The 27,796-nt window shown below is 41.9% G+C and overlaps 1 protein-coding gene across 7 annotated transcripts in view; it reads left to right on the top strand.

The window, feature by feature from the left end:
- LOC109937043 (sterile alpha motif domain-containing protein 9-like) overlaps positions 1-17,384 on the top strand; it is a 30,551-nt gene extending 13,167 nt beyond the window's left edge. For 6 of the 7 annotated variants that reach the window (XM_048618019.1, XM_048618034.1, XM_048617996.1 and 3 more), the window contains one exon: positions 8,414-17,384. In XM_048618019.1, the coding sequence (XP_048473976.1) occupies positions 8,428-13,353 (4,926 nt within the window). In that variant the 5' untranslated portion in view covers positions 8,414-8,427 and the 3' untranslated portion in view covers positions 13,354-17,384. The remainder of the gene's footprint in view (positions 1-8,413) is intronic. The other variant, XR_007265749.1, reaches the window with a different exon arrangement.
- Positions 17,385-27,796: the final 10,412 nt, after the last annotated feature.

The following is a 27,796-nucleotide window of genomic DNA, read 5'->3' as shown; positions in this document are numbered from 1 at the left end:
GGGACAGGCAGTGAGGGGGACAGGCAGTGAGGGGGACAGGCAGTGAGCGGGACAGGCAGTGAGCGGGACAGGCAGTGAGCGGGACAGGCAGTGAGCGGGATAGGCAGTGAAGGGGATAGGCAGTGAAGGGGATAGACAGAGAGTAGGATGGTCAGTGAAGGGGGTAGGCAGAGATTGGGATCGACAGTGAAGGGGATAGACAGTGAGCGAGGTAGAGTGTGAGTGGGATAGACAGAGAGCAGTGTAGACAGTGAGGGGGATAGACAGTGAGCAGGATAGATTGTTTGGGAGATAGGGAGTGAGTGGGGTACAGAGTTAGCTGGAGGGTCAGTGAACGGGATAGACAGTGAGGGTGATAGACCGTGAGCAGGATAGACAGTGATGGGGACAGACAGTGAAGGGGTAGGGAGTGACCAAGATACGGAGTGAGCAGGATAGACAGTGAGGGGAATAAACAGAGAGCAGGATGGACAGCGAGGGAGATTGACAATGAGGGGGAATAGGGAGTGTGGCAGATAGGGAGTGAACAGGATAGTGAGTGAGGGGGGTAGGGAGAGAGCAGGATAGGGAGTTTAAATGGAAAGACTGTGAGGGGGATAGACAGAGAGTGGGACAGACAGTGAGCGGGATTGCAGTGAGCGGATAGGGAGTGAGCAGGATAGGCAGTGAGCGAGATAGGTAGTGAGCAGGACAGACAGTGAGGGACATAGGGAGTTTGGGGGATAGTGAATGAGCAGTTTAGGGAGCGAGCGAAATATAGAGTGAGCAGGATACACAGTGAGAGGGATAGACAGAAAGTGGGTAGACACTGAACGAGATCACAGTGAACGGGATAGAGAGTGAGCGGTATAGGCAGTGAGCGGGATTAATGATGAGTTGAAGAGTTTGGAAGTGGGATTTGTGGTGAGCCAGACGGTCAGTGAGCAAAGAAAGGTGATGAACTTGGAATGTCAGCAAATGGGAGGGTCAGCCCCCAGATAAGTGGTAGACTGAGTGTGCAAGAGAGGAAAAATGTGGAAGAGCGTGAGAGTGGGAGAGGTGCGAGGGCGAGAGGGTCCAAAGGGGAGAATGTGTGAGGGCGAGAGGGTGTGAGGGGGAGAGGGTGTAAGGGGCAGACAGTATGTGAGGGATCGAGGGTGTGAGGGGGAATGGAATCAAGCGAGTGTCGGAGTATGTGGAAGAGAGCGCGTGTGAGAGGTAAGTAGTAAGAGCCTACATATTTCATATTTCCAAACTTACTCTAAAAGCTGTTTCATTTACAAATAGGAGTGTATTAATATTCAGCATTACAAGTTGCAGGGTGAAATATTTAATATATTTGGAAAAGCTCAGTCCTACAGAACCTAAGATAGCCTTGAATATTTTGGGACAATCTGATTCCCTTAACATTGTTTCATTTAAAGATATATTTCTCCAAAATGCAACTGCCCCATTAAATGGGGCATCACTGAACTTCTAATGGGAGAGAGAGTTGATCATTTTTTTCATGTGATGGAATCCTTCCTATAACCTCAGCTACAGACTGGTATGGTTTAGTTGGAGCATTACCATCGAGTCAGAAGGTGCAGTTCCAGAATCCCATTCCAGGCAGTCAGGTTGAGCTGAGATACAACTCTACTTCTGAATTCTGTGTTGGCATCCAGTGGGATACTTCAGCTAATAGTCTTTCCTCATCATATGTAAGGATAAGGTTAGACAACTTATGCTGCAGATTTATAGAACTCTAGTTAGGCCACACTTGGAATATTGTGTACAGTTCTGGTCACCACACTACCAGAAGGATGTGGATGCTTTGGAGAGGGTACAGAAAAAAGGTTTACCAGGATGCTGCCTGGTACAGGGGATTTTCACTATCAAGAAAGGTTGAATAGACTGGGATAACACAAAGTGGAGCTGGAGGAAGACAGCAGGCCAGGCAGCATCAGAGGAGCAGGAAAGTTAACGTTTCGGGTCATAGAACATAGAACTTTACAGCGCAGTACAGGCCCTCCAGCCCTCGATGTTGCACTGAGCTGTGAAACCAATCTGAAGCCCATCTAACCTAAACTATTCCATTATCATTCATATGTTTATCCAATGACCATTTAAATGCCCTTAAAGTTGGCGAGTCCACTACTTTTGCAGGCAGGGCATTCCATGCCCTTACTACTCTCTGAGTAAAGAACCTACCTCTGACATCTGTCCTACATCTATCACCCCTCAATTTAAAGCTATGTCCCCTCGTGCTAGCCATCACCATCTGAGGAAAAAGGCTCCCACTGTCCACCCTATCTAATCCTCTGATCATCTTGTATGTCTCTATTAAGTCACCTCTTAACCTTCTTCTCTCTAACGAAAGCAGCCTCAAGTCCCTCAGCCTTTCCTCATAAGACCTTCCCTCCATACCAGGCAACATCCTGGTAAATCTGAGACAACAAGGTGCAGAGCTGGATGAACACAGCAGGCCAAGCAGCATCATCTGCTCCTATGATGCTGCTTGGCCTGCTGTGTTCATCCAGCTCTGCACCTTGTTGTCTCGGATTCTCCAGCATTTGCAGTTCCTACTATCCTGGTAAATCTCCTCTGCACCCTTTCCAATGCTTCCACATCCTTCCTATAATGCGGTGACCAGAACTGTATGCAATACTCCAAGTGCTGCCGCACCAGAGTTTTGTACAGCTGCAACATGACCCATGGCTCCGAAACTCAATCCCTCTACCAATAAAACCTAACACACCATACGCCTTCTTAACAACACTATCAACCTGGGTGGCAACTTTCAGTGATCTATGCACATGGACACCGAGATCTCTCTGCTCATCCACACTACCAAGAATCTTAGCATTAGCCCAGTACTCTGTATTCCTGTTACTCCTTCCAAAGTGAATCACCTCACACTTTTCCGCATTAAACTCCATTTGCCACCTCTCAGCCCAGCTCTGCAGCTTATCTATGTCCCTCTGTAACCTGCAACATCCTTCCGCTCTATCCACAACTCCACCGACTTTGGTGTCATCCGCAAATTTACTAACCCATTCTTCTACGCCCTCATCCAGGTCATTTATAAAAATGACAAACAGCAGTGGCCCCAAAACAGATCCTTGAGGTACACCACTGGTAAGTGAACTCCAGGATGAACATTTCCCATCAACCACCACCCTCTGTCTTCTTACAGCTAGCCAATTTCTGATCCAAACCGCTAAATCACCCTCAATCCCATGCCTCCGTATTTTCTGCAATAGCCTACCATGGGGAACCTTATCAAATGCTTTACTGAAATCCATATACACCACATCAACCGCTTTACCCTCATCCACCTGTTTGGTCACCTTCTCAAAGAACTCAATAAGGTTTGTGAGGCACAACTCACCCTTCACAAAACCGTGTTGACTATCCCTAATCAAATTATTCCTTTCTAGATGATTATAAATCCTATCTCTTATAATCCTTTCCAACACTTTACCCACAACCGAAGTAAGGCTCACTGGTCTATAATTACCAGGGTTGTCTCTACTCCCCTTCTTGAACAAGGGGACAACATTTGCTAGTCTCCAGTCTTCTGGCACTATTCCTGAAGACAATGACGACATAAAGATCAAAGCCAAAGGCTCTGCAATCTCCTCTCTAGCTTCCCAGAGAGTCCTAGGATAAATCCCATCCGGCCCAGGGGACTTATCTATTTTAACACCTTCCAGAATTGCTAACACCTCCTCCTTATGAACCTCAATCCCATCTAGTCTAATAGACTGTATCTCAGTATTCTCCTCGACAACATTGTCTTTTTCCTGTGTGAATACTGACGAAAAATATTCATTTAGCACCTCTCCTATCTCTTCGGACTCCACGCACAACTTCCCACTACTGTCCTTGACTGGCCCTAATCTTACTCTAGTCATTCTTTTATTCCTGACATACCTATAGAAAGCTTTAGGGTTTTCCTTGATCCCACCTGCTAAAGACTTCTCATGTCCCCTCCTGGCTCTTCTTAGCTCTCTCTTTAGGTCCTTCCTGGCTAACTTGTAACTCTCAAGCGCCCTAACTGAGCCTTCACGCCTCATCTCTACATAAGCCTCCTTCTTCCTCTTGACAAGAGATTCAACTTCTTTAGTAAACCACGGTTCCCTCGCTGGACCACTTCCTCCCTGCCTGACAGGTACATACTTCTCAAGGACACGCAGTAGCTGTTCCTTGAACAAGCTCCACATTTCAATTGTGCCCAGCCCCTGCAGTTTCCTTCTCCATCCTATGCATCCTAAATCTTGCCTAATCGCCTCATAATTGCCTTTCCCCCAGCTATAACTCTTGCCCTGCAGTATATACCTATCCCTTTCCATCGCTAAAGTAAACGTGACCGAATTGTGGTCACTATCACCAAAGTGCTCACCTACCTCCAAATCTAACACCTGGCCTGGTTCATTACCCAGTACCAAATCCAATGTGGCCTCGCCTCTTGTTGGCCTATCTACATACTGTGTCAGGAAACCCTCCTGCGCACATTGGACAAAAACTGACCCATCTAAAGTACTCGAACTATAGCGTTTCCAGTCAATATTTGGAAAGTTAAAGTCCCCCATAACAACGACCCTGTTACTTTCGCTCCTATCCAGAATCATCTTTGCAATCTTTTCCTCTACATCTCTGGAACTTTTCGGAGGCCTATAGAAAACTCCCAACAGGGTGACCTCTCCTTTCCTGGTTCTAACCTCAGCCCATACTACCTCAGTAGACGAGTCCTCATCAAAAGTCCTTTCTGCCACCGTAATACTGTCCTTGACTAACAATGCCACACCTCCCCCTCTTTTACCACCTTCCCTGATCTTACTGAAACATCTAAACCCCGGAACCTGCAACAACCATTCCTGTCCCTGCTCTATCCATGTCTCCGAAATGGCCACAACATCGAAGTCCCAGGTACCAACCCATGCTGCAAGTTCACCCTTCTTCAGAAATGGGGCAAGGGGAAGGGAGTTCAGAAATAAATAGAGAGGAGGGGTGGAGCTGGGGAAGGTAGGTGGGATGGTGATAGGTGAATGCGTGTAGGCAGTGGTGGGGATTGGTCAGTGAGGTGGGAGGAGAGGTGAGGATAGGTAGGAGATAAAATGGACAGGCTGTGTCAGGTCAAGGAGGTGGGGATGAGAGTGTGGGTTGGTCATGGGATGAGGCTAGGGGTGGTGAGATTTTGAAACTGGTAAAATCCACATTTAGGCCATTGGGCTGTAGGCTACCGAGGCGGAATATGAGGTGCTGCTCCTCCACTTTCCGGGTGATGTCATTGTGATACTGGAGGAGGCCCAGGATAAACATGTCACCCACAGAGTGGGAGGGGGAGTTGCAATGATTCACGACTGGAAGGTGTTGTCATTGGTCGCAAAAGGGAGCAGGTGCTCTGCAAAGCAGTCTCCGAGCCACCACTTGGTCTCACAGATGTAGAAGAGGCCTCATCGGGAGCAGCGGATGCAATAGACCACATTGATGAATGTGCAGGTGAACCTCTGTCTGATGTGAAGGTTTGTTTGGTGCCTTAAATGGAATTGAGAGGGGAGGTGTAGGGACATATGTAGCACTTCCTGCAGTTGCAGGGAAAGGTGCCGGGGGTGGTGGGGCTGATGGGGAGTGTGGAGCGGATGAGGGAGTCGTGGAGAGTGCAATCCCTACGAAAGGTAAATAGGGTGGGAGGGAAATATATTTTTAGTTGTGGGGTCGGATTGTAGGTGGCAGAAGTGGCAGAGAATGATACGTTGGATATGGAGGTTAGTGGGGTGATATGTGAGGACAAGGGGGATTCTGTTTTTGTTTTTGTTGGGGGTAGGGGACGTGAGGGCAGAGATGCGGGAAACGAAAGAGATGCGGTGAAGAGCATTTTCGACCACCAAAGAGGGGATGTTCGGTACTTGAAATAAAAGGACATTTGGGAACAGACAACGCGGACTAATTGGGAATAAGAGATCACATTCTTGCAGGAAGGTGCATGAGAAGCTAGCTGTGGGAGTCGGTGGGCTTGAAATAGATATTGGTTTCAAGTCAGTCACCAGAGATGGAGACAGAAAGGTCCAGGAAGGAGAGGGAGGTATCAGAGATGGTCCAGGTGCACTTGAGGTTGGGGTGAAAGGTGTTAGTAAAGTTGATGAACTGTTCAAGCTCTTCATGGGAGCACAAGGCAGTACCGATACAGTCATCGATGTAGCAGAGGAAGAGGTGGTGAATTGTGCCAGTATAGCAGCAGAAGAGGGACTGATCCACATATCCTATGAAGTAGGCAGGCATAGCTTGGGCCTATGAGGGTTCCCATGGCCACCCCCTTAGTCTGTAAGAAGTGGTAGGAGTTAAAGGAGAAGTTATTAAGAGTAAGAATGAGTTCAGTTAAGTGGATGAGGGTTTCAATGGAGGGGGACTGGTTGGGCCTGTGGCAGAGGAAGAAGCAGAGGGCTTTTAGGCCACCCATGTGGAGAATGCAAGTGTATAGGAATTGGATGTCCATAGTGAAGATGAGGTGTTGGGGGCCAGGGAATTGGAAGTCTTGGAGGATGTGGAGGGCGTGAGTGGTGTCCTGGATGTAAGCGGGGAGTTCCTGGACCAGTGGGGAGAAAACAGGGTCAAGGTAACTGGAGATAAGTTTGCTTAACATATGAGGAACATTTGAGGACTCTGGGACTATACTCATTGGAGTTTAGAAGAATGAGGGGGGATCTAATTGAAACTTACAAAATACTGAATGGCCTGGACAGAATGGATTTTAGGAAGTTGTCTTCATTTGTAGGAGAGACTAGGACCCAAGGGAACAGCCTTAGAGTAAAGGGAAGACCTATTAGAATGGAGATAAGGAGAAACTTCTTCAGCCAGAGAGTGGTGAATCTATGGAATTCACTGTCACAGAAGGTTGAGAAGGCCAGGTCATTGTGTACATTTCAGACTGAGATAGAAAGGTTCTTGATTATCAGGGGGATCAAGGGATACAGGGAGAAAGTGGGTGAATGGGGTTGAGGAACTTATCAGCCATGATTGAATGGCAGAACAGACTTGATGGGCTGAATGGCCTAATTTCTGCTCCTATGTCTTATGGTCTTATGGTCTTAAGTTCAGTGGGGCAGGAGCAGGCAGAGACAGTGGGTCGGCCAGGACAGTCAGGTTTGTGGATTTTGGGAAGGAGATAGAAACAGGCTGTGCAGGGTTGGGGAACAATGAATAGACAGTTCAGAGAAAGGGTCACCAGACCCTAAACGTTAACTCAGTTGTTCGCTTCACAGATGCTGAGCTTTTCCAGCAACTTGGTTTTTGTTCAATGAATAGACTGGGTTGGAGTCAGGGCTGGAATGCAGAAGGTTGAGGGGCAACCTGATCGACGTTGATACGATTGTGAATGGCATGGATAGAATGGAAAGTATGAACCTTTTTTCCCAGGATGGAGGGATCAATTACTAGGGAACACAGGTTCGAGGTGCAGGTTGGGAAGTTAAAAAGAGATGTGTGAGGCACGTTTTTCACACAAAGGGTGGTGAGTGTCTGGAAGTCGCTGCCAGAGGAGGTGGTGGAAGCAGACACAATTCGCTATTCATGAATACGTGAATAGGAAGGGAATAGAGGGATATGGATCCTGTAAGTGAAGACAGTTTTAGTATAAAAGGGCAAAATGTGTCAGTGTGGGCTTGGAGGGCTGAAGGGCCTGTTCCTGCGCTGTATTGTTCTTTGTGTTTTTTTGTTTGGATTGTGAATGACCCCAGTTGCAAATCAGTTACAGTGGTCCAATTCCAGTTGTGGCACTCTGTAGCATCACACTGCTTTTTCAGTTTCTATTTTAATGACAGCATTACAATCATTGTTCTCTTCAGTTCTTACATCCACTTCCAAATGACATCCTTCTCTTCTATCATTTCCACTGTATTGAAATTCAATCTCGTTGCACCATCTCTTGCTCATCTATTGTGTTTGCAAGACCTGAAGCTAAAATCACTGACCTCCTCTGATTACCTTTCCTTCTACAATCCATACTTTGCATGGTCTAACTGGAATTTCCTTGGCAATAATTTTTGTGTTTTTTCCTAATCTCCTACAGAAGTTAGGTAGTAATCAAGGAAAAATATCATATATTACAATTAGAAATGTTTTGGTTTGCCAAAGGAGGATAAACTCCATGCAAATTCTACTTAACTAGAACATAGAACATAGAACATTACAGCGCAGTACAGGCCCTTCGCCCCTCAATGTTGCGCCGACCTGTGAAACCAATCTGAAGCCCATCCAACCTAAACTATTCCATTATCATCCATTAGTTTATCCAATGACCATTTAAATGCCCTAGTTTATCTTGCTTCTCTTCTCAACTTGCATAGTGTCCTGACCTCTCAATATTCGTACTATGGCTAGGATAATAATACGATAAAATAAAACACAACCTTTGGCACTGTAAATAACCCTACAAAATGTATTTCTATTAAAGGTGAAGATCTGAACATGAGCGGACTCTGTGATTTACCCGACAACTTAGCAGAATGGACAAAAATGCACGTGAAAGACTGGGTGGTTGATCTCCTGAAACTTGATCAGAAATATGGTGACATACTATACAATGAAGATGTCAATGGAGTGGTATTGAAAGAACTTACTAAAGGAGATATACGTGAATTGGGCATAAAGGCTGGACCAGCTGCTGTCATAATACGGAAACGGGATGAATTCATCAAGGCCTCAAAGTCGGAAGCAAAGCTTGCAACTTGTGCCAATGATAAGCAAATATGTTCAGGAAGATCCTCATCTTCAGAAGTAAATGATTCAGATTGTAAGGCTGTTGCCAGTAATGAATCAGAGTGTCAGAGCACTAAACCAGATTCTACTGAACTCACAGAGAATTCTTTACAAGAGAAACACAACATCAAGAAGAGACAAGGCAAAACTGAACCCGATAGCTGTACCATTAATTGTCAAGTAGACACAGAAATGCAAGTTACCTTGCCCACTTCTACAAAACCAGAGGAAGATGAGATAAAAGAACAGGAATGTTCACAGCAGACATCTGCAAAAATACAACCTGTTGCAAAATCAAAACTGAGATGTGAACCATATCCATTTGATGAACGTCATGTAGGCACTCGATACGTACAAAATTATATTCTTTCTCCTGAAACTGGCCCCTCCAATCTAATTGACCCAGTACATGAGTTTAAACTGTTTAATTTGAAAGGGGATGCAACAGAGGAAGATATGAAGAAGAAGTTTAGCAATGAAGTTTTCAGATTCGCCGCTGCATGCATGAATAGCAGAACCAATGGAACCATCCATTTTGGGGTAGGAGACACAGGTTCAGGATATGAACACGGTGAGATTATAGGTGTGTCTGTGGACAATCCAGCTAAATATGTTGACCACATTTCTAATCATTTTGCTCAGTATTTTGAAAAAGAAAAGATTGAACATGCAAAGTTATCTATTAGACCACCTCGATTTGTGGAAATTTTGAACCCAAACCAAACATTATCAGCAAAGTTTATAATTGAAGTCGATGTTGTACCAAGCTTCAGGATTTGTGATTCCAACTTGTATCATATTTACATGATGAATCAGGTCAATGGAAAGTGGATGAAAAGTAAAGAGCAACATTTTTTCATACGTGATGGAGGCAGCTCCAGGGATATTCTGAGAAATAAGAATTTCACAGAAAGGGAGGCTGAATACAGAAGATTCTCCACAGAAACGTTAAAAACCTTAGTGGATAAAAGGAAAAATGCTGAAGAAAAGCCACAAAAGCAGACAAAGAAACAAGAAGGATACAAGCTAGTTAGGATGATTACAGGTGGCTCAGAAATGATAGACACATCCTATTACCAGTGGTACATATTAGTGACAAACAAATCCCAGCAGACTCAAGCGCACAATTTTGATTTTCTGAAGGAAATGAATTGGTTTTGTGTGCTCGAGTTTGATCCTGAATCTGTAACCAATGGGGTGTGTAAGTCGTATCGTGAAGACAGAGCAACAAACCTCCATTTCCCTAGTCACTTCCAAGATATTGATACAGCAGTTATTGAAAAGATTGAACAACTGCACTTATACAAGCAAACGAGCTGGATATTTTGTAATGGAAGGTCAGACCTTGATGATCAGAACTATAAGCCATTAGTGCCCAAAATGTGGTATAAAGAACGAGCTGCCGATGTCAGGAAATTGATTTCATTTCTGTGCCGAGTTGATATCATGCCAAAAGGGAAGTTTCTGGTAGTTTTTCTGATCCTATCTAAAGTAGACGATCCAAGAGATCCATTTCTGGAAACCTTCTGTTCATTTTATCAGGAACTGAAAGGGACAGAAGACATATTGTGCATCTGTGAAAGTCACCAAACATTCTTGAGATGGAAAGACCTCATGCTGTGCACGTGTGAATCATACGAACTTACAGAGAGGTGTGTTTCTGCATTAAGCCTTGATGAAGTCAATGCGACTGTTCTAAAATTAAAATCTGTTACTCGGTCTACAAAACGATTCTTACCCTCTGCAACTTCAGCCTCTGTTATTCTCCAGAAAAAAGATGAAGAGCTGTTGACTGCACTCGAAATCCTGTGTGAAAATGAATGTGAGGGCACTGAAATAGAAAATGATCAAAATCGGTTTAAGGAATTTCAAAAATCCAAAGAGGAGCAGTTTTACAGGGGTGGCAAAGCATCCTGGTGGAATTTCTACTTTGACACAAAAGTCCCTTTCATCAAACGAGACAGTTACGCGAAGCTCGAAGAATTGATTAATGCAAAATCACCTTCTGCCATGTGTGTGAAGATCATCAATTTATTTCATCATCCAGGCTGTGGTGGGACAACTTTAGCCATGCATTTTCTATGGGAGTCAAGGAAAAAATTCAGGTGTGCTGTGTTGAAAAACAGTAAAGAAGACTTTGTAGAAATTGGGAAACAAGTCATTCATCTAGTCACTTATCAAGTAACAACTAACTCAGAATACTTACCAGTGTTATTGCTGGTGGATGACTTTGAAGAATTAGAAAATGTGCATGTGTTACAGAACTCAGTTCAGACTATTGTTGCAGAGAAAGGTCTACGATTTGAGTGGCCTTTGGTCATCATTCTAAACTGTATGAGATCCCAGGATCCAGTCAAAAGTTCAAAAAAGAGTGTTTTGGAAAGTGTTGCTCTAAAGCATGAACTGTCCATTAAAGAGCAACGATTGTTTGAACGAAAGCTTGAGGAAATTGAGGAACAACACTCAAAACCTGAAAACTTCTACTCCTTCATGATTATGAAGAGTAACTTTGACGAGAAGTACATTGAAAATGTGGTACACAATAGTTTAAAGGACTTGAATACTAAAAGCAAACAAGGACAGCTGATTTCAATCTTGGCTTTGCTGAATTGGTATGTTAAAGATTCTTCAATATCAGTTTCAAAATGTGAAGAATTTCTGGGATTAGGACAAGTCAAAACATCTTTCTGGGGACCAGAAAAGTTTGAAGATGCAATGGGTACTTACTGCAACCTTCTTATTCGTGTAGAAGTAGAAGAGTATGGAAGATATGAGGGAATTCGAATCATCCACCCCTTGATTGCAAATCGTTGCTTGGATGAATTAAAGCATTCTTACAAACTTCACAAGAGTGAGATTGCCTTGATGTTGCTCAGCCAAAGCATATTTCTCCAACGTAGTATTGGAAGAGAAAAACTGCTGCAGGACACATGGAACTTGTTGATTACAAGACGACGAAAAGAGCATGGCGATGAAGCAGATACTTTGTTCTCCCCTCTAATTGAAGCATTACAGAGTGAAGAAGGAACTAAGCAGGTTGTAAATGTCTTGACCGAAGCGTCAAACAGATTTGACCAAAATCCCTTCATTTCCCAGGTTCTAGCAAGGCATTTCTATCTGATAGTGAAGGATTATGATTCAGCACTTTACTGGGCAACTAAAGCTAAGGAGCGGGCGAAAGATAATTCTTACGTCACTGATACATTAGGCCAAGTATTCAAAAGCAAGTTAAAATACAGGATGGAGTGTGTTGAGATTGACAAACAAACTGTGGTGACTTCTCATCAATTGACGGAGTTCCTGGATCTTGCAGAATCTGCTTCTAATGCTTTCAGAGAATCTCAGCAATTGACAGAACAGAAAGGAGAAAGCAGACTTGATTGGGAAGAACCGAGTTCTAAACGGAAGTATGATGTGTACAACACTTCTGGTTATTTGGGGGAGATTGAAGTTGCTTTGTATGTTACAGATATCCTCAGAATGATACCATTCTTCAATGAAAAGAATAAAATTGGTGAAATGCAATTAAAGGATCTCCTCTCAGGTAACTTGAATCTTGAGCATATTGAAAAGACAAACAGTATTGATGAAGAGTTATGCTCAGTGGTTGGAGAATACAAACGATACTTGATTAATATCCAGACCACAATGAAAAGATCTTTTGACTTTTTTGAAGACTATTTTGTTCATTTCAAAACAAAAAATATTGAGAGAGAAATAGCAGAATTTAAGATTCGCAGGAAAGTTTCAGAATGTTTTTCAAAATACACAAAAACGTTCTGTTCATCACACACTGAAATTAGGGATGCAAGGATAAGTAGGCCAAAACTCAGTCTGCCACTTGAGTTGGAAGAATGCAGAAAGTATTTAGAGTCCCAAAAAGCTGACCGTTTTGCTGGTTTGCTTGAGTTCCTTACAAATAATCATGAAATTGGTCGAAGTGTGGAAGAAATTGTCAGCAAATACCAATTTCTCCTTCAGAATTCAACAACTCAGTTAACAAGACAGAAACAAAATTTTATATTGGCTACTATCGTACTTAACTGTGTCAAACCAAAGTCCAAAAAAATTGAAACTTTTAATAAGCTTCGAGAACTTCTGAAACAAGTTCTGCAAGATGTAGGGTTTGATTTTGGTCACGTTGAGCCATATTTCTTGGTTTCCTTATTATTTTGGCCAACAAAGTATAATGAAATTAATGAAGATTCTAAACTCCTTCTGAAATGTATTAATGCAATCAAACAGTCATTTAGATGTCGTTATGGACGAATGAGTCGTTCTAAACATCCTGTTGCACATTTCTATCTCGGCAAGAAAGAGGGTTTGAACAGATTTGTTCACAAAGCAAAAATCGATCATTTCTTCAGTAAGGTGCCACAACTGAATACCTTATGGCAATCTGGAGAAATCTGGAAAACAGACGAAGTCAAAAAGCTTCTTCTTCGTTTGCATGGTCGAACAGGGGATGATAACAAAGTGTATGTCGAGTTTGGCGGTGTTGAGAAAATCAAAATTCCTGTGCGTCCTGTATACTTGGGCAAACTGAGAAGTGGTCAAAGCATTGAAAAAATATCCTTTTACTTGGGGTTCTCCATGGATGGACCAATAGCATATGACATAGAGAATACAAATTAACATTGACAGACTCGGTTTGATGTATAACATTGAATATCAATCTTGTTGCAATGTCTACATGATGCATTTCTTTTCGTCTAGAAATTACATTATTGAGGTCTTATATATTATCACATTAACTGTAGCTTTTGGGAGACAATTTTCCAAATAGATTCTGTTTCCAGGGGTCCTGCACTTAACTTACCCTGTGGGCCTCACCAAAATTTGTAGATTTAGGCAACATGCGGAGAGGGGCTATCAAGTTCCCCAGAAAAAAAAGATGAGGTGCCAATGGTTGCCCAGGTTGCTTCAAAACTGTGTACACAATTTAATATTCATTGAGCCAGTGGCCCAGACTTCAATCCTAGCTGGGTGCCCACAGTTATCAGTGGCTTGTGCTGGTCTATCTAGTGTGATCAGGTTTTTCTAAATCAAACATATTTTGGGCCTTTACAAAAGTATTTTCATTGGAAATGCCAGCACTAGCTGATCTCTTAAATTGATGAAACAAAAACAGAAACTATTGAAAAAACTCAACAGGTCTGGCAGCATCTGTGGAGAGAAAGCACTTTTGGCTCGAGTGACCGTTCTTCAGAACTGATGGCCTTAAACTGGTGGCCTTACAATACGTGGAGTTAAGGCTGAGATGAGAGCAGCCATGATGGTATTGAGTGGCAGAACAGGCTCAGGGGACTGAATTACCTACTCCTGTTCCTAGTTCATCTATAATTTTTGGCCAGGGTCTGGTATGATTTGATCCCAGCCACGTGATCAGCCACACTTGCCCTGTCACTAAAGTTATGTTATGATGTTGTGGCTGTTCAGGAACTATAATAGAGCTCTGGCTCAGGAGATAGTGCCCTTGCTTCTTCAATAAGAAAATTGTGTGTTCCAGATCCGCTCCAAAGACTTGAAGCCAAAAAATAAAACTGAATACTCCAGTACTGCAAGGAGGGAATGTTGCATTATCAGGTGTGTCACTTTTCAGAGGAGATGTTAAAGCTAGACCCTAGCTAGTTGCTACAGATCCAATGGAACTGTTTCAAAGAACATAGGAACTATTCCTAGGGACCCATCAAATATTTATCCCTCAAACAACATTAGATTATAAAACAGATTATCTGGTCATTAAGAAATTGCTATTTATGGGATCTTGCTGTGGACAGTTTGGCTGCTGTCTGTCATCACAACAGTGACCGCACTTCAAAATATATTTAATTCATTGTGAAATGTTTTGTGACCTCATGAGATTGTAAAAATGCACTGTATAAGTTGAGAAGATTGTGGTGTAGTGGTAAGGTCATTGCACTCGTAAACTAGTGGTTCAAACCCAACGCCCCCCTGCTCCATGAAGTGCAGCTGGTAAGTTGTAAATTTGGAATCAGAAGTTATTAATTGTCATAAAAGTCCATCTGGTTCCCTAATATCCTTCAGGGACAGGAATCTGACATCCTTATCTAGGCTGACATGTGACCCCAAACCCACAGCAATGTTTTTAACTCTTAACTGCCCTCTGATGTGGCCTAACAAGTCACTTAGTTCAAGGGCAATTAGAGATGGGCAGCAATATCCCCAGCCCAAATAAACCTTTTTTTATATGCGGAGATCTATATGACAGGTAATGTTAGGGAAAAAAAAGATGTTTACGCAAAATTGGTATTAGCATTGGCTAGAGGTCAGAAAATGCAGAATGCGTTGTTATATTTGCCTACTGTTCATTATATCCTTTTGTGTTACAAGTATAAAATCGCCAAAGCATATACAACAGATTAATTAGCATTTAAAGGAGAAAACACAGCTTGAGATTTGCTTTTGAATTTTTTTCACCACAACTGACATTCTGCCTGCCCTCAGCACTTTTACTTTAGATTTCATATTTTTATTTCAAATGTCAGCACTTTATCTGACTTCTTTACAGCTCTGCCATGGGAAAGACCAAAGGAGATGGGAACAATCCAGATTAATGGTCTGATCGCACTTTTTCCCAATTTTCCTACTCACCATTCTGATTCTCACCTTCATTAATCTGGGAAGATCCCCTTCAGCATAAGGTGCCTCTGAATCCTATAACCTGCATATTTTTAAAAAAACATTTTTACTGACCTTGTATAACTACCTGGGGAGAAATCAAGAATATGTGTAATACTTTTACAAAATATGGTTTGAGATTTTTTTCTACTTTTGTGTTATTGTTACAAAAATAATCAACGTGTATTTGTTAAAGTTATCATGTATTAATATTTTAAGGTTAAAGAGAAATGGAGTGAATTATAAGCAATGGGTGAATTATATTAAGATTTCTTGACTTCTAGGTAAATTTCCTGGTAAAAGCATAAATGCCTTAAACAGACATTCCTTGGGACTATTTCATGCAAACACTGAATGCCTTGCGGTTCATTTGTTACTCCTGATTGAACAGTTTGGAATTTAGCATGGTTATCAGATTGCTGTAATTTCTAATAATATCTAGATTTCTGGGAAAAATCCAGTGGAGGTAAAGGCCTAGCAACAAGGTTTTTATCCCCAGTGGATAATTTTTTTTTAAAAAGTCTGTTTTGTTCTACTTTGGTGAACCCCTATCAGCTATGAGTAAAATAGTTACTGTAAGGAAAGGGTCAACCAGACAGTTCAGAATTTGTCAAATGATATTCTGACTAGTAACATTAGCCTTCAATCTCTGTTTGATAAACTGAGAAGCACGATTCAATTTCAACATAGATATTACCAAAACTTTGAGATGACTCCTTTTCCACAGAAATTATCAATTTCCAGATTAAATAATTTCTTACCTAACATTGTTAAAGACTCTTTACATCAGTTACACTTAAGCTTCTACATTTTGGGCAGCTATCCTCATAGGCAAGAGGAAATAATCTTGCAAAAGAAAAATGTTTTAATAAATATCTTTTATTTGGAGTTTCTGTAAAATCAGGAGACTGTTATTAAATAATACAGAGTCTAAAACAGACTATTACATGTTTTACTGGTGGGCTAACTACTGAGCAAAACTACTGATGGAAAAACAAGACAAGTTATGCTGATACCATGAGTCTGATGGGGAAAAAGAGATCGTTAAGGAAGGAGACCAAAAAATAGAAAATGCTGATCAGGCATTAACAGTGGACAGGTAAACACATAAATATTTTATGTCTAAGTGAAAGTGTTTATTCATAGTTTTTAGTTCATATTTCCAGAATCTGCAGTATATTTGCATTGGCATTAGGAAACTAGTACATTAAATAGTTGCAATGATAAGGGACAAATTCAGTTACGTTACCTTGCAGACCCAGGGTTCTGACAAACTACATCAAATCTGACATCAGGAGTCTCCAAGTCTGCTGAGTGCAGCAATTGACAACCTTCTGTGGATTCAAGTGGTACACAACTTGGGTGATACATGGCCGTTTCAAAGTGGTGTAATTAGTAGCAACTCACATGATCAGTCTGCAGTGAAGATACCAAGGAGAGATAAAATATAAAACTTCAAGATTTACAGAGTATTTGAAGGAATATAAGCCATAAATTATCCTCTAAAGAAGAGGACAAGGCAAGCGCAGATAGTATAACAACTCCTGAGAACAACCATCTCATAAGTAACCAGCCCTAGTGTCCAGGAACCGGTGATTGGAGACCCCATTGTAGTACTTCAGCCAAGTTCATCACTTGCGGGTCGTACCTAATCTATGTTTTGAGTCCTTGCTTTAATTTGCTTGATTTGTATTAGTAGTTGAAGTTCTATTAGTTAATCGGTTGTAGCCAGAATAAAGGATTATTAAGTTAACTGATTGACCTGTCTGAGTGATCTCTATTGGTATTGAGGTACAACAATCTTTGTATGAAATCATTCGTTAACTTTTGTGGAAAGTCACATGATGCATTGTCATTTTGAGAGAATAAGAGAAATAAATAAAATTGAATTTTTTACAGATATCTTGGGTTCAAAATTTTTTTGTCCATGCCGTGATGAATTTATAAATACCATTTGTCAGTTGTCTGTACATCACTCTTGAATACACTGGAAGCTTAATAAAGTATGATCTTGTCCAACTCAAGAATGAATAGAACTTCTCATTTTAACAAAAATTGACTTTGAACACTGCTATAGCAAATGTTATTCCCCTCATGCTAGGCAGTCTTTTAAAGAAAGTATTGGTACTGAACATATTTCCAATATACGTTGAAGATGCCTTAATGAAAGTTCTGTCTCTGTATAAAGGCCAGTTCCTTCTGCATTGCACAATAGTTTTGTTTCATGGTCAGCTCCATCTGTTACTGCATGTCCTCTTTCCTGACTGCTGTACAGCCAGACCTATTTGCTAGGTCTGGCTGTAGATTTGCTGTGCAATCTTTTGGAGAACTAGACAGTGCTTAATACCAGAGTCTTAAAAAAAGTAGGTGGTAAAACTGGTAAAACACAATCTCAAGAATGGCTAGACAGATGCCCACAATTACACAGGGAAGGCAAATTTATAGATTATAGAATCCCTACAGTGTGGAAACAGGTCATTCAGCCCAACAAGTCCACACCGCCCCTCCGAAGAGCATCCCGCCCAGACCCATCAACCTACCCTTTCCCTGTAAGCCTGCATTTCCCATGTCTAATCCGCCTAACTTACACACCCCTGGATACTATGGGCAATTTAGCATGGTCAATCCACTTAACCTGCACATCTTTGGACTGTGGGAGGAAACCGGAGCACCCGGAAGAAACCCACGCAGACATGGGGAGAATGTGCAAAATCCATACAGAGAGTTGCCCGAGGGTGGAATCGAACTCGGGTCCCTGGCGCTATGAAGCAGCAGTGCTAACCACAAGTACAAATTTTACCCTCCTGCTCCATGTAAATTAAATACCCTCTAACTAACTTTGAAGCCTCTCTACCACCTAAAAAGCACAAATCCAGACTAGGATAGAAATTTATCCTTAACAACATGCAAAGTGCTATCCAGGACAAAGCCATCAGCTTGATTGACAGGGATATTAGGAACTACAGATGCTGGAGAATCTGAGACAACAAGGTGTAGAGCTGGATGAACACAGCAGGCCAAGCAGCATCAGAGGAGCAGGAAGGCTGACGTTTCGGGCCTCCACCCTTCTTCAGAAATGCTGGTAACTTCTTCAGGGTAGGCATCCTTAGAAGAGGCTTCGCAGCGGGGTTAAAATTGTACCAGAAATAGTAGGAACTGCAGATGCTGGAGAATCTGAGATAACAAGGTGTAGAGCTGGATGAACACAGCAGGCCCAGCAGCATCAGAGGAGCAGGAAGCCTGTCGTTTCGGGCCTAGACCCTTCATCAGAAATTAGCATTTCTGAAGCCTGGCCTGCTGTGTTCATCCAGCTCTACACCTTGTTAGCTTGATTGACAGCCCATTTACCGCTTCTTTCATATCTTTGTTACTCTCAGACTTGACTACTTTAGCAGTCCTTGACCAACCGTGGCTTGAGCTCACCCAAACTATAGCCTGGATTTTCCGATGACCAGTCAGTCTCTTTTCCCGCATAGATTGGAGTAGCATATGGAAACCCTATGGAAATCAACTGTGTAGGTATCTGAGGAGTTGCAAATGGTGGAAAATATTGTCCAATGATCAGCAAACATCCCATTTCTGATCCTTTGATGGAGAGAATGTCATCAACGAAGCAGACGAGTTGAACTTGTGGAATTCCTGCAATGATGTTTTAAGCCTGAAATGATTAGCCTCCAACAACCATAAGCATGTACTAAGTATGACTCCAACCATAGAAACATAGGGATTTGATGACATGACCAAATGCCATGTGCAGTCCAGCAGCAACATGCTAGAAAGAGGATAAATACATTGTTTTCTGCAACTGCAAATTGTGGTCTGAGCTGTTAAATAAACCGGCATGAGATTTTCAAATAAATTCAATCCGCTCTAACAAATTTGTGCAGCTCGCTAATAAACAGGGAATATGGTCTGGTGATGACCCATGCTTGACACCCACAGGAGTTTGACCTAGACTGCATTACGACAGTGCAAAAATTACACTAAGACACAGAGAGAAAAAAAACTGAAAAAACAATGAGTACTTGATCTGTTAAAGGCATAGCCAAAAGTAGCAGAAGGCTGAATTTTAAAATATGAACAGCCTCATTGCGGGATCTCTACAGAGAGTAGGCTTATAGTCACAACGCTGAAATTAATGCTCCAGATATCAACAGCATTTGAAAAAGACAGGGAATATCAAAAATATGATAACACATCCCTGGCATGAATTAGAAAACCACAAAGGTCCCTATCTGAATACAAGCTCTTTGAACAAATGATGGGGCTATGCCTTTTTAGATTTAGCAGTTCTGGAACCAGATAAGGAAGCTGTGGAAAGAAAGGCAGCTATTGGAAATAAAGGGATGCGCGGAATCAACAATTAAGGCCCATCTCAAGAGCACTAGAGAGATTCTGCTAAGCCATGGAAAATGCTGGAAAATCAACTTCATGTAGAAGTAAACTTTAGAATTCACCAACTCGAGTTGATATCATGTAATAGTCTCAATATTTAATTAATTACTTTGTCAGTAGTTGCCATGACAAAGATGATAGCTGGGATTCTTCAGAGGCTGAATTGCCTGAGTGGACATGCGAGCTAATTATAGCTTCTTCACCTGCTGAAGCTTTGAAAGAGACCTCTTAGAGAAAAAGAAAGGACAAACTATTGTAGCTGATCAACGTCGAGAGTGTGAAGTGTAGTTGCTGGTATTGGTGTAGTAGCCAGGACGCAAAAAGCAAGCAAGTCATGTGGGAAGTGTGGTCTCCCATACCCACTACAAAGCTGTTCTACATTCCAAGACCTTTGGAAGCCACGCAATGCAAAAGGGCACCGGTTTGCCCATACAAAAAATCCTGCTTCCAAAGCTATAACCAAAGGTTACAATAGGACACAATCACCTTCTGCTACTATTTACACCATATGCCCAAAGAAAATTGATAAACGCAAACTCAAGACCAAAGTCAACTCAGGAGCTAGTAAAAATATCTAATCGATCAAAATTCTATGTTCTATATGTTCCAACACTGCAGGAGATTACCTGAATCATTATACATCAATGATACAGCGTACAACAGCAAAATTAGCTACACATAATGGGGCACTATGCTTTGCATTAGTACATTTACAATGAAATGCAGCTATGGCAATTCTGTGTGGCAGAGATGAGTGGACCAGCAATAACAGGATTATATGTGTGTATGCATCTCAACAATGTGACCATTCACAAGATCTTCAAGATGCTGAATGCAGCAGAGGAGACCACAAGTCACCCAATCCCGGACTTTCAATAATTACACCACACGGATTTGATGCTATGCAAATTTCAAAGCTGATGCTATACAGCCCCTCAGAGAAGATGCAATTCCATCCATCAATCCTCCCAGAAAGTGAAGGGTTTCACATACAAGAGAAACTTAAGAGTGAGCTGGACAAAATGGAACATAACAACATAATGTGTACATTAACACATAGGCTGGTGTAGTTGTATTATGTGCATGCTGAAGAAAGATAGCACAATTATGGTATATTTGGACCTAGGATGCTTTGTCATGACTATAGATCAGAACTCCAAAGTACTGTGGATAGTTTTAACTTGTACTTTTAAATTCTGTTTTTAAAAGATATTAGCTGAGAATATACATCAGGTGGCTGTCTAGAGAGAGGGAGATCTGTGAAATGTCCCACCTATAGATGCCAAGGGAACTTTAAAAAAAACTCTCAAAGAGGGAAGAGGCAAGTCAAAACAAACTGGACTATTATCTCTGATAGTAGGAACTGCAGATGCTGGAGAATCCGAGACAACAAGATGCAGGGCTGGATGAACACAGCAGGCCAAGCAGCATCATAGGAGCAGAGAGGCTGACGTTTCGGGCCTAGACCCTTCATCAGAAAAGCTATTATCTATTATCTCTTGTGACTAAAAAGATAATAAGGGGTGATGCAATCCTGCTTAATGGCAAGTCACACCCTGCAGATTAGGCCCCAAACTGCAGACATATTTTGTTTTGTCTCCTTTTGAAGAATACACAAGGACAGGAGATAAAAAGCCAGTTGCAGGTTTACTGGAGGGTGCTGGCAGTGCTGAACGTTCTCACATGTACCATGCTAGGTTTGAGCATTAGCATGCTGTGGGAGTCACAGTCGAAGATCTGTCCCCTAGTTACCTTGTCCTCACAAACTTCCTCATGAGGTTCCATTAGTCCTTTGGTCCAAAATTGCAACAGATTTATTCATCATACATGCTGACAATTTTCTCATGATCACTGACTACATTTCTAAATGTCCAATTTGTAGTTAACAGGCACTTTCAAGCTCATCTATGAAGACACAGTAAGTGCAATATTCAGTCTGTTCAGTACACCCTAAAAGATTATATCTGACAAGGCGCCATTGTAAAACAGGCAGATCTTTCAGGGACATGTATGCCAAGTGGGGTCTAAATGTTGTGAAAGCCCTACCACATCATTGTACAAACAAGACAAGAAATATGGCCACAGCCAGCCTCTCAAACCCACCCTTTTATCAATTTTTGTTCCATTCAATTTCTCAAGTATCTTCATTTCCAATCTGGTTTGCCAAAACCTTTCCCTCATAAAGACAAATGCAAAGTAATCTGTTTATCTTTCAGTATTCCAGACACCCTGTCTTTTGTTGCCCTACAGTTTCTCCTCATTTGCAGGAACCATCACTTCCATAAAGATTGCCTACTGTTTGATTACATTTTTGCTTACCAATCACTGAACTGATTTTACCCTGGACAAATGCACTCTCAGTTCAATGAAATTAGCCACCCTCTGAGCAAGAATTTTTAATTTAGATCACTCCTTGTCTTTTTCTAAACTTAATGTTGTAGTGATCACTGTTCCCTAATTTATTTTTCTTATAGGCACTTGACACCCTCATTGTCCAAAACCTCATCCAGAAATGTTTCCTACCTCACTGGACCAGAAATGTACTGATCAAGAAAATTTTCCTGAACACACTTCAGGAAATATTGTCTCTCTCTGCTTCTTCACATCAATTCTCTCAGTTGCTTCTCCACAATTTTTCTCCAGTTTTACATTGTTCTGGCCAACAGCGGGCTGTTAATGCTCTTAACTGTCACAGTTACTGATAAGGATCTGAGGAGTCCAAATCTTGCTTTATTCTCCCTCCATGTATTCCCTCACTTTGTAGAGAGCTGATTATCCTGATACTGAATGCCCCATTATAGTTAAGATTAAGTCTGAGGGGTTGAGCTCGTAGACTCTTGGCATATTTTTCTTTCTATTCAGAATATCAAATAGTATGACTGCAAATGATTTTATTACCCATGACTGAGGCAGAAAGTATCAAGTGTGACAATGATAAGAACAATAACAGCGATAGAACTACGCAACTATTTAATCTGCTTCTTGTTCGAATCAAATAGACATATAGCACAGAAACAGACCCATCAGCCCAACTCGTCCATGCTAACAAGGTTTCCTAAACTGAACTAGTCCAAATTCTTCTGCATTTGGCCCATATCCCTCTAAAACTTTCCTATTCATGTACTTATCCAAATGTCTTTTAGTTATTGTAATTATATTCACCTATACCACTTCCTCTGGCAGCTCATTCCATATACGCACCACCCTCAAAGTGAAAATGTTGTCCCTCAGTTGTCATTTAAATCTTTCCCCTCACACCTTAAACCTATGCTGTATAATTTTGGACTGCCCTACCCTGGGGAAAAGACCTTGGTTATTCACCTTATCTTTGCCCCTTATGATTTTATAAACCTCTATCATGTCACCCCTCAGCCTCCGACACTCCAGGGAAAGAGTCCTAGTCTACCCAGGCTCTCCTTATAACTGAAACCCTCCAGTCCCGGTAACGTCCTTGTAGATCTTGTTGATCAGGCCCAATCATTTAGGCTGCCAATGGAAGATAATTTTACCATTGATCAGTTCTCTGTTCTTAGGTAGTTATTGCGAGGAACAGTAAAGTAACCCGTGACTTGAAACAATGCTCCATGCTGCAACTTTTAGAGCAGCTGTTCCTGGAGGAGCCACTCGGTGGCAGCACAATTCTGGGTCTGATCACACTCTAAACAGAATCTTTAGCTCGGACGAGCCTTTTAGGACTGCTGGGTTTGAAAGCTTCCCAGGTAATTGGGGGAGGCAGGAGGTGGAGGTGGCTGTGTACCCCTGGAAGTCTTAATACCTCTGGATCAAGGTGTCCTGGCTCAGAGACAGGGACACTGCCACTGCATCACAAGAGTGTTTCTCCCCTCTTGCACTGCACCACAGGTATTTTCTAATCAACCTGTTCAGAGATGTTATTAAATACCACTGTACTGCAAGAGGCCATACCACTGCACCACAAATACTTTTTCATCAACCAGCTTGGAGACACACCACTGGAGCAGGTGGGACTTGAACCCTTGCCTGCTGGATTAACTCCATGCCAATCAGGTGCTCCCAAGGGTATTAATGTTCAGACCAAATTATGTTCAGTCGGGCATTTTTTTGCCTCTAAAGGCAATGCATTAATTGAATAAAGAATCTATGCAACACCGTGAATTCCTAGCTGAAATAACTTGTGAAAGTAAATGCATCACTAAGTATATACAAAAAACTTAAGTAACATTTACACTCAGGTGTATTTTTAAATTGAATAAGGTCCATCTGGTGGCACAGGTTGGTTGGTGCAAGGAGCGGTTGAGTCCCAGTACCAACTGCACTAAATAACCTCCAACTTTAGGTAGGCTCCTTCAATGTGAAGCCAGAGAGGAAGCCAAAAGGGATACCACTGAGATCAAGGGCTTGAGCTAGCAATAGAGAGTGGGGGATAAGCTTGGGGCTAAAGTAAAGGGAAGCTTTCATTGGAGGTCTAGTGGTTAGGATTCAGTGTTCTCACTGCCGTGGCCTGGGTTCAATTCCCGGTCAGGGAATGGAAGTTCCACTCTACTAATTTAAAGGGCAACATAATGGCTCAGTGGTTAGCACTGCTGCCTCACAGTGCCACGGACCCAGGTTCAATTCCACCATTGGGTGACAGTCTAACGAGTGGCACGGTGGCTCAGTGGTTGGCACTGCTGCCTCATAGTGCCAGCAACACGGGTTCAATCCCAGCCTCGTGTGACTGTCTGTGTGGAGTTTGCACATTCTCCCTGTGACTGTGCAGGTTACCTCCAGGTGGTCCAATTTCCTCCCACAGTTCAAAAATGTACAGGTTAGGAGGGTTAGGTGGTGGGTCTGGGTGGATGCTCTTCAGAGGGTCGGTGTGGACTCGATGGGTTGAATGGCCTGCATCCACACTGTAGGGATTCTATGATAATCAAAGGCCAGGAAGGCAAGGTTGGAGTGCAGCTAGGAGAGATAGGGTGGGGAGGATAGTATGGGGAAGCAAGGAGAGGGAGAAATGATAGAATTAACCTGAACAAGTCCAAAGTGAAGTTTAAGTGAAATGACAGTTAGCAGGACAAAGCAAAACAAGCACTTGTTCAAGAAAACTGACAATAGTTTGAAACCCTGAGGTTTGCTCAAAATGTTTAACATTCGTATTTTTTTTCATAGTTGCCCTTGTGCATCTTCCAGTCAAGATGGCGGCGGAGTAGAACGTTTCAACCGGAGCTCCTCAGCTCCTACTGTTTACTTCTCTTTTTTTCGTTTTCTCCCCCTTTGGTCTCTCAGTGGGTCTTAGCCTGGTCTCCCAGCGGCTTGTGGCAATGTCTTGGCTTGGCGTGTGAGTGGATCCTGCCCAGGCATGTTCCCAAGGCACTGGGAGAGATTGGACAGGTGGCAGTCTCAGCAGCAGTGGTGGTATCTGTGGCAGCAGAGTCAAGAATAGACGGCTGAAGTCTCCCAGAGAGTGAGATTAGCGGACAACTCATCAAAGACTGTTGAACTTTTAACTTATTCCTTTATGTTCCGAGATTAAACTATGAAAGACTTTAAGGTAAACTATTACCTATTTCTTTATTTTTCTACTATTGTATGAAGTAATACTTCACTTTTTTAACTCTTGTTTCCCTTACTACTTTGGACATCAGCTGCTTTTGTACCTGGGTACCTTAGTACCTAAGATGGCGCTATATGTGCTGACATAATGCATTTTTCACTGTACTCCTGTACTTATGTACTTGAGCATATGTGACAATAAAATCTAAAATCTAAGTCAAAAATCTAATTATCTATAAAGCACATATTAAAATGTTCACACATTTTAAAAAACTGAAGTGAAGGTGGCATCACATTACAATCAAATCAAACATTTGAACTCACTGCCAAATGTATATGTAAAATATATAAATGAGTAAAATTTACAAATTTGTATACAAGCTAAACAAATTTGGAATTTGTGCAGACAAGTCAAAGAGTATGTAGGAGTTTCTGTCCATTGATATTACTGTTTGGAATATCGCGGAGTTTGCTTGGATCCCATTTTTGTGTGTATTGGCAACATGTAAGTTTGTAAGACCCACACTATGTGACCCCTTGTGTGGAGTTCTCCTCCTGTGGCCAGGGCTGACCTCTCTGCCCAGTTCTTTTCTCTGTGATCCTGCAAAAGCTCTGTGCTCTTGGAGAAATGGCTTAAAATCTATTTTCATGATTGTTAATGGATGTGAATGTTGTGGCCGCCTACAGAATAACATGATTTGCTATCAAGTACAGATCATTGCTAAATATAAGTTGTGGATTGATGTGTAATGGAAGATAAATTCCCCTCAAGTTTAGCAGATTTACTTGGGGGAATGCTGTTGTCAAGGAGACACAGCAGGTATGTTATTTTGATTGCTGTCCTTTGAGCGATAGGTATTAATACTCTGTACAGACAAGAATTGGCAGTCTGTTTGCAATCCATTGGCAATTACAATATCTCACAAACTATCAAGTACTAAAACGACAATTTAAACTTTATTGCATGCGGCAACCAAAATAAGACCCCTCAAGTAAGCAAGTTAAGCCTCACAACCCAACTTGGCTATTACCTGATTAATGGCGGAATTTGTCCAGGATACCACCCGAGCATCTGTCTCTGGAAGTGTCCAGGTTTCAATCCTTCTGCAGTGATATTCTTTGAAGTTCTGCTGGTGAATTATTCTGGTGTTGGATTCTTCTCCAATTTTCTCTCGTTCAAGTTTGTTGTGTGACATTATTGATGAGCCTTTAATTTCTTGCACCCCAACATTGATTACGCCTCTGGAGACCTCAAGTCTGCAGTTTCCCTTCTTACCAGAAGCAGCACCCCTGGTCTTTGTTACATTCAGCGTTAGCTGTCAGTTTGAAACAGCTTTCCTTCAGGACATTTCTTCTGCAGGCAGTTTTAATTGCCCATTCATCACGAGGCAGCAGATTATCAAGCGGTGTTACCTCCACTCTCCCAGGAAACAGTTTGTTTATGTTGTTTTGACTCCTTCTTCCCAGAGATGGTGAATGAGCGTGTTGCTGTTAGTTCCTTTATAACAATTTCTCCTTGTCCCTTTCATCTTGGAAAACAATTTATTTCAGAAAGAGTTATTGTTGATTTTTTTCAATCTGTGCAGTTATTAAAATTCTGAAGTCACAATACATTAAAGGGTAAATTTTACAAATTAGTTATTATTGTAGCTCCATGTTGCATAGAATTACATAGAATGTGTGACAAAGAAACAGCACATTTGACCCAGTTAGTCTCCGCCCATATTTATGTTGCACGTGACTCTTCAATCATTTCTCTTTATCAAGCCATATCAGCATAACCTTCCACTCTTATCTCCCTGGTGTGTTTATTCAGACTCCCTTTAATTACACTTGTACTTTCTTGTATATTGCTCTTTGCAGACAGATGTTCATCATTACATCTCTATTAGGAATTCAGGTACAGAATTTATTCTGCCACACATGATATTCCCTCCATTAATTAGAAATTTCCAACTAAATTAATCATGATTTTTGCTCACAGGAAATCCAACAGTTAGGCATATTCGTGCATCTGCATGCTCAGCAAAAGCAGCTGAAACGTGAGGACCAGCTACGAATGAAAAAGTCAAAGAGCAGAGCAGGTGCTTAAAAACCAGAAAGTCTGGCTTCACTCCATGTGGTTGGAGAAGCAGTACTTCAGAGCCAAGCATATTTTATGCAATTTGCTTTGACTACCCAAAAGGTGTCAGCATTATCAGCAGTAGCAATATCGCCTCAGAGTCAACGTTTGTTCACATCTTCTTCCTTCAGCATGAAACCGAGACTTGGACTTCAATGCAGCACTGAGGGATAGAGTGTTGTCTATCTGATAACCCATTATAGCAAGGCCCCTTTAATCACTACTTCATAGTCCTTGATTCTGCCTTTAATACCCTTCCAAATTTCCTTCTGTACATTTTCCCTGCTATTTGGAAATCTATGGAATCTGGGATCGTGCCTCCTAGATAAACAATAAGAAATAGGAGCAGAAGTAGTCTGAGACAACAAGGTGCAGGGCTGGATGAACACAGCAGGCCAAGCAGCA

This window comes from Rhincodon typus, chromosome 2 (assembly GCF_021869965.1).
Source record: "Rhincodon typus isolate 14 chromosome 2, sRhiTyp1.1, whole genome shotgun sequence".
Taxonomy (NCBI): Eukaryota; Metazoa; Chordata; class Chondrichthyes; order Orectolobiformes; family Rhincodontidae; genus Rhincodon; species Rhincodon typus.
This window is presented reverse-complemented; position numbering and strand designations above follow the sequence as displayed.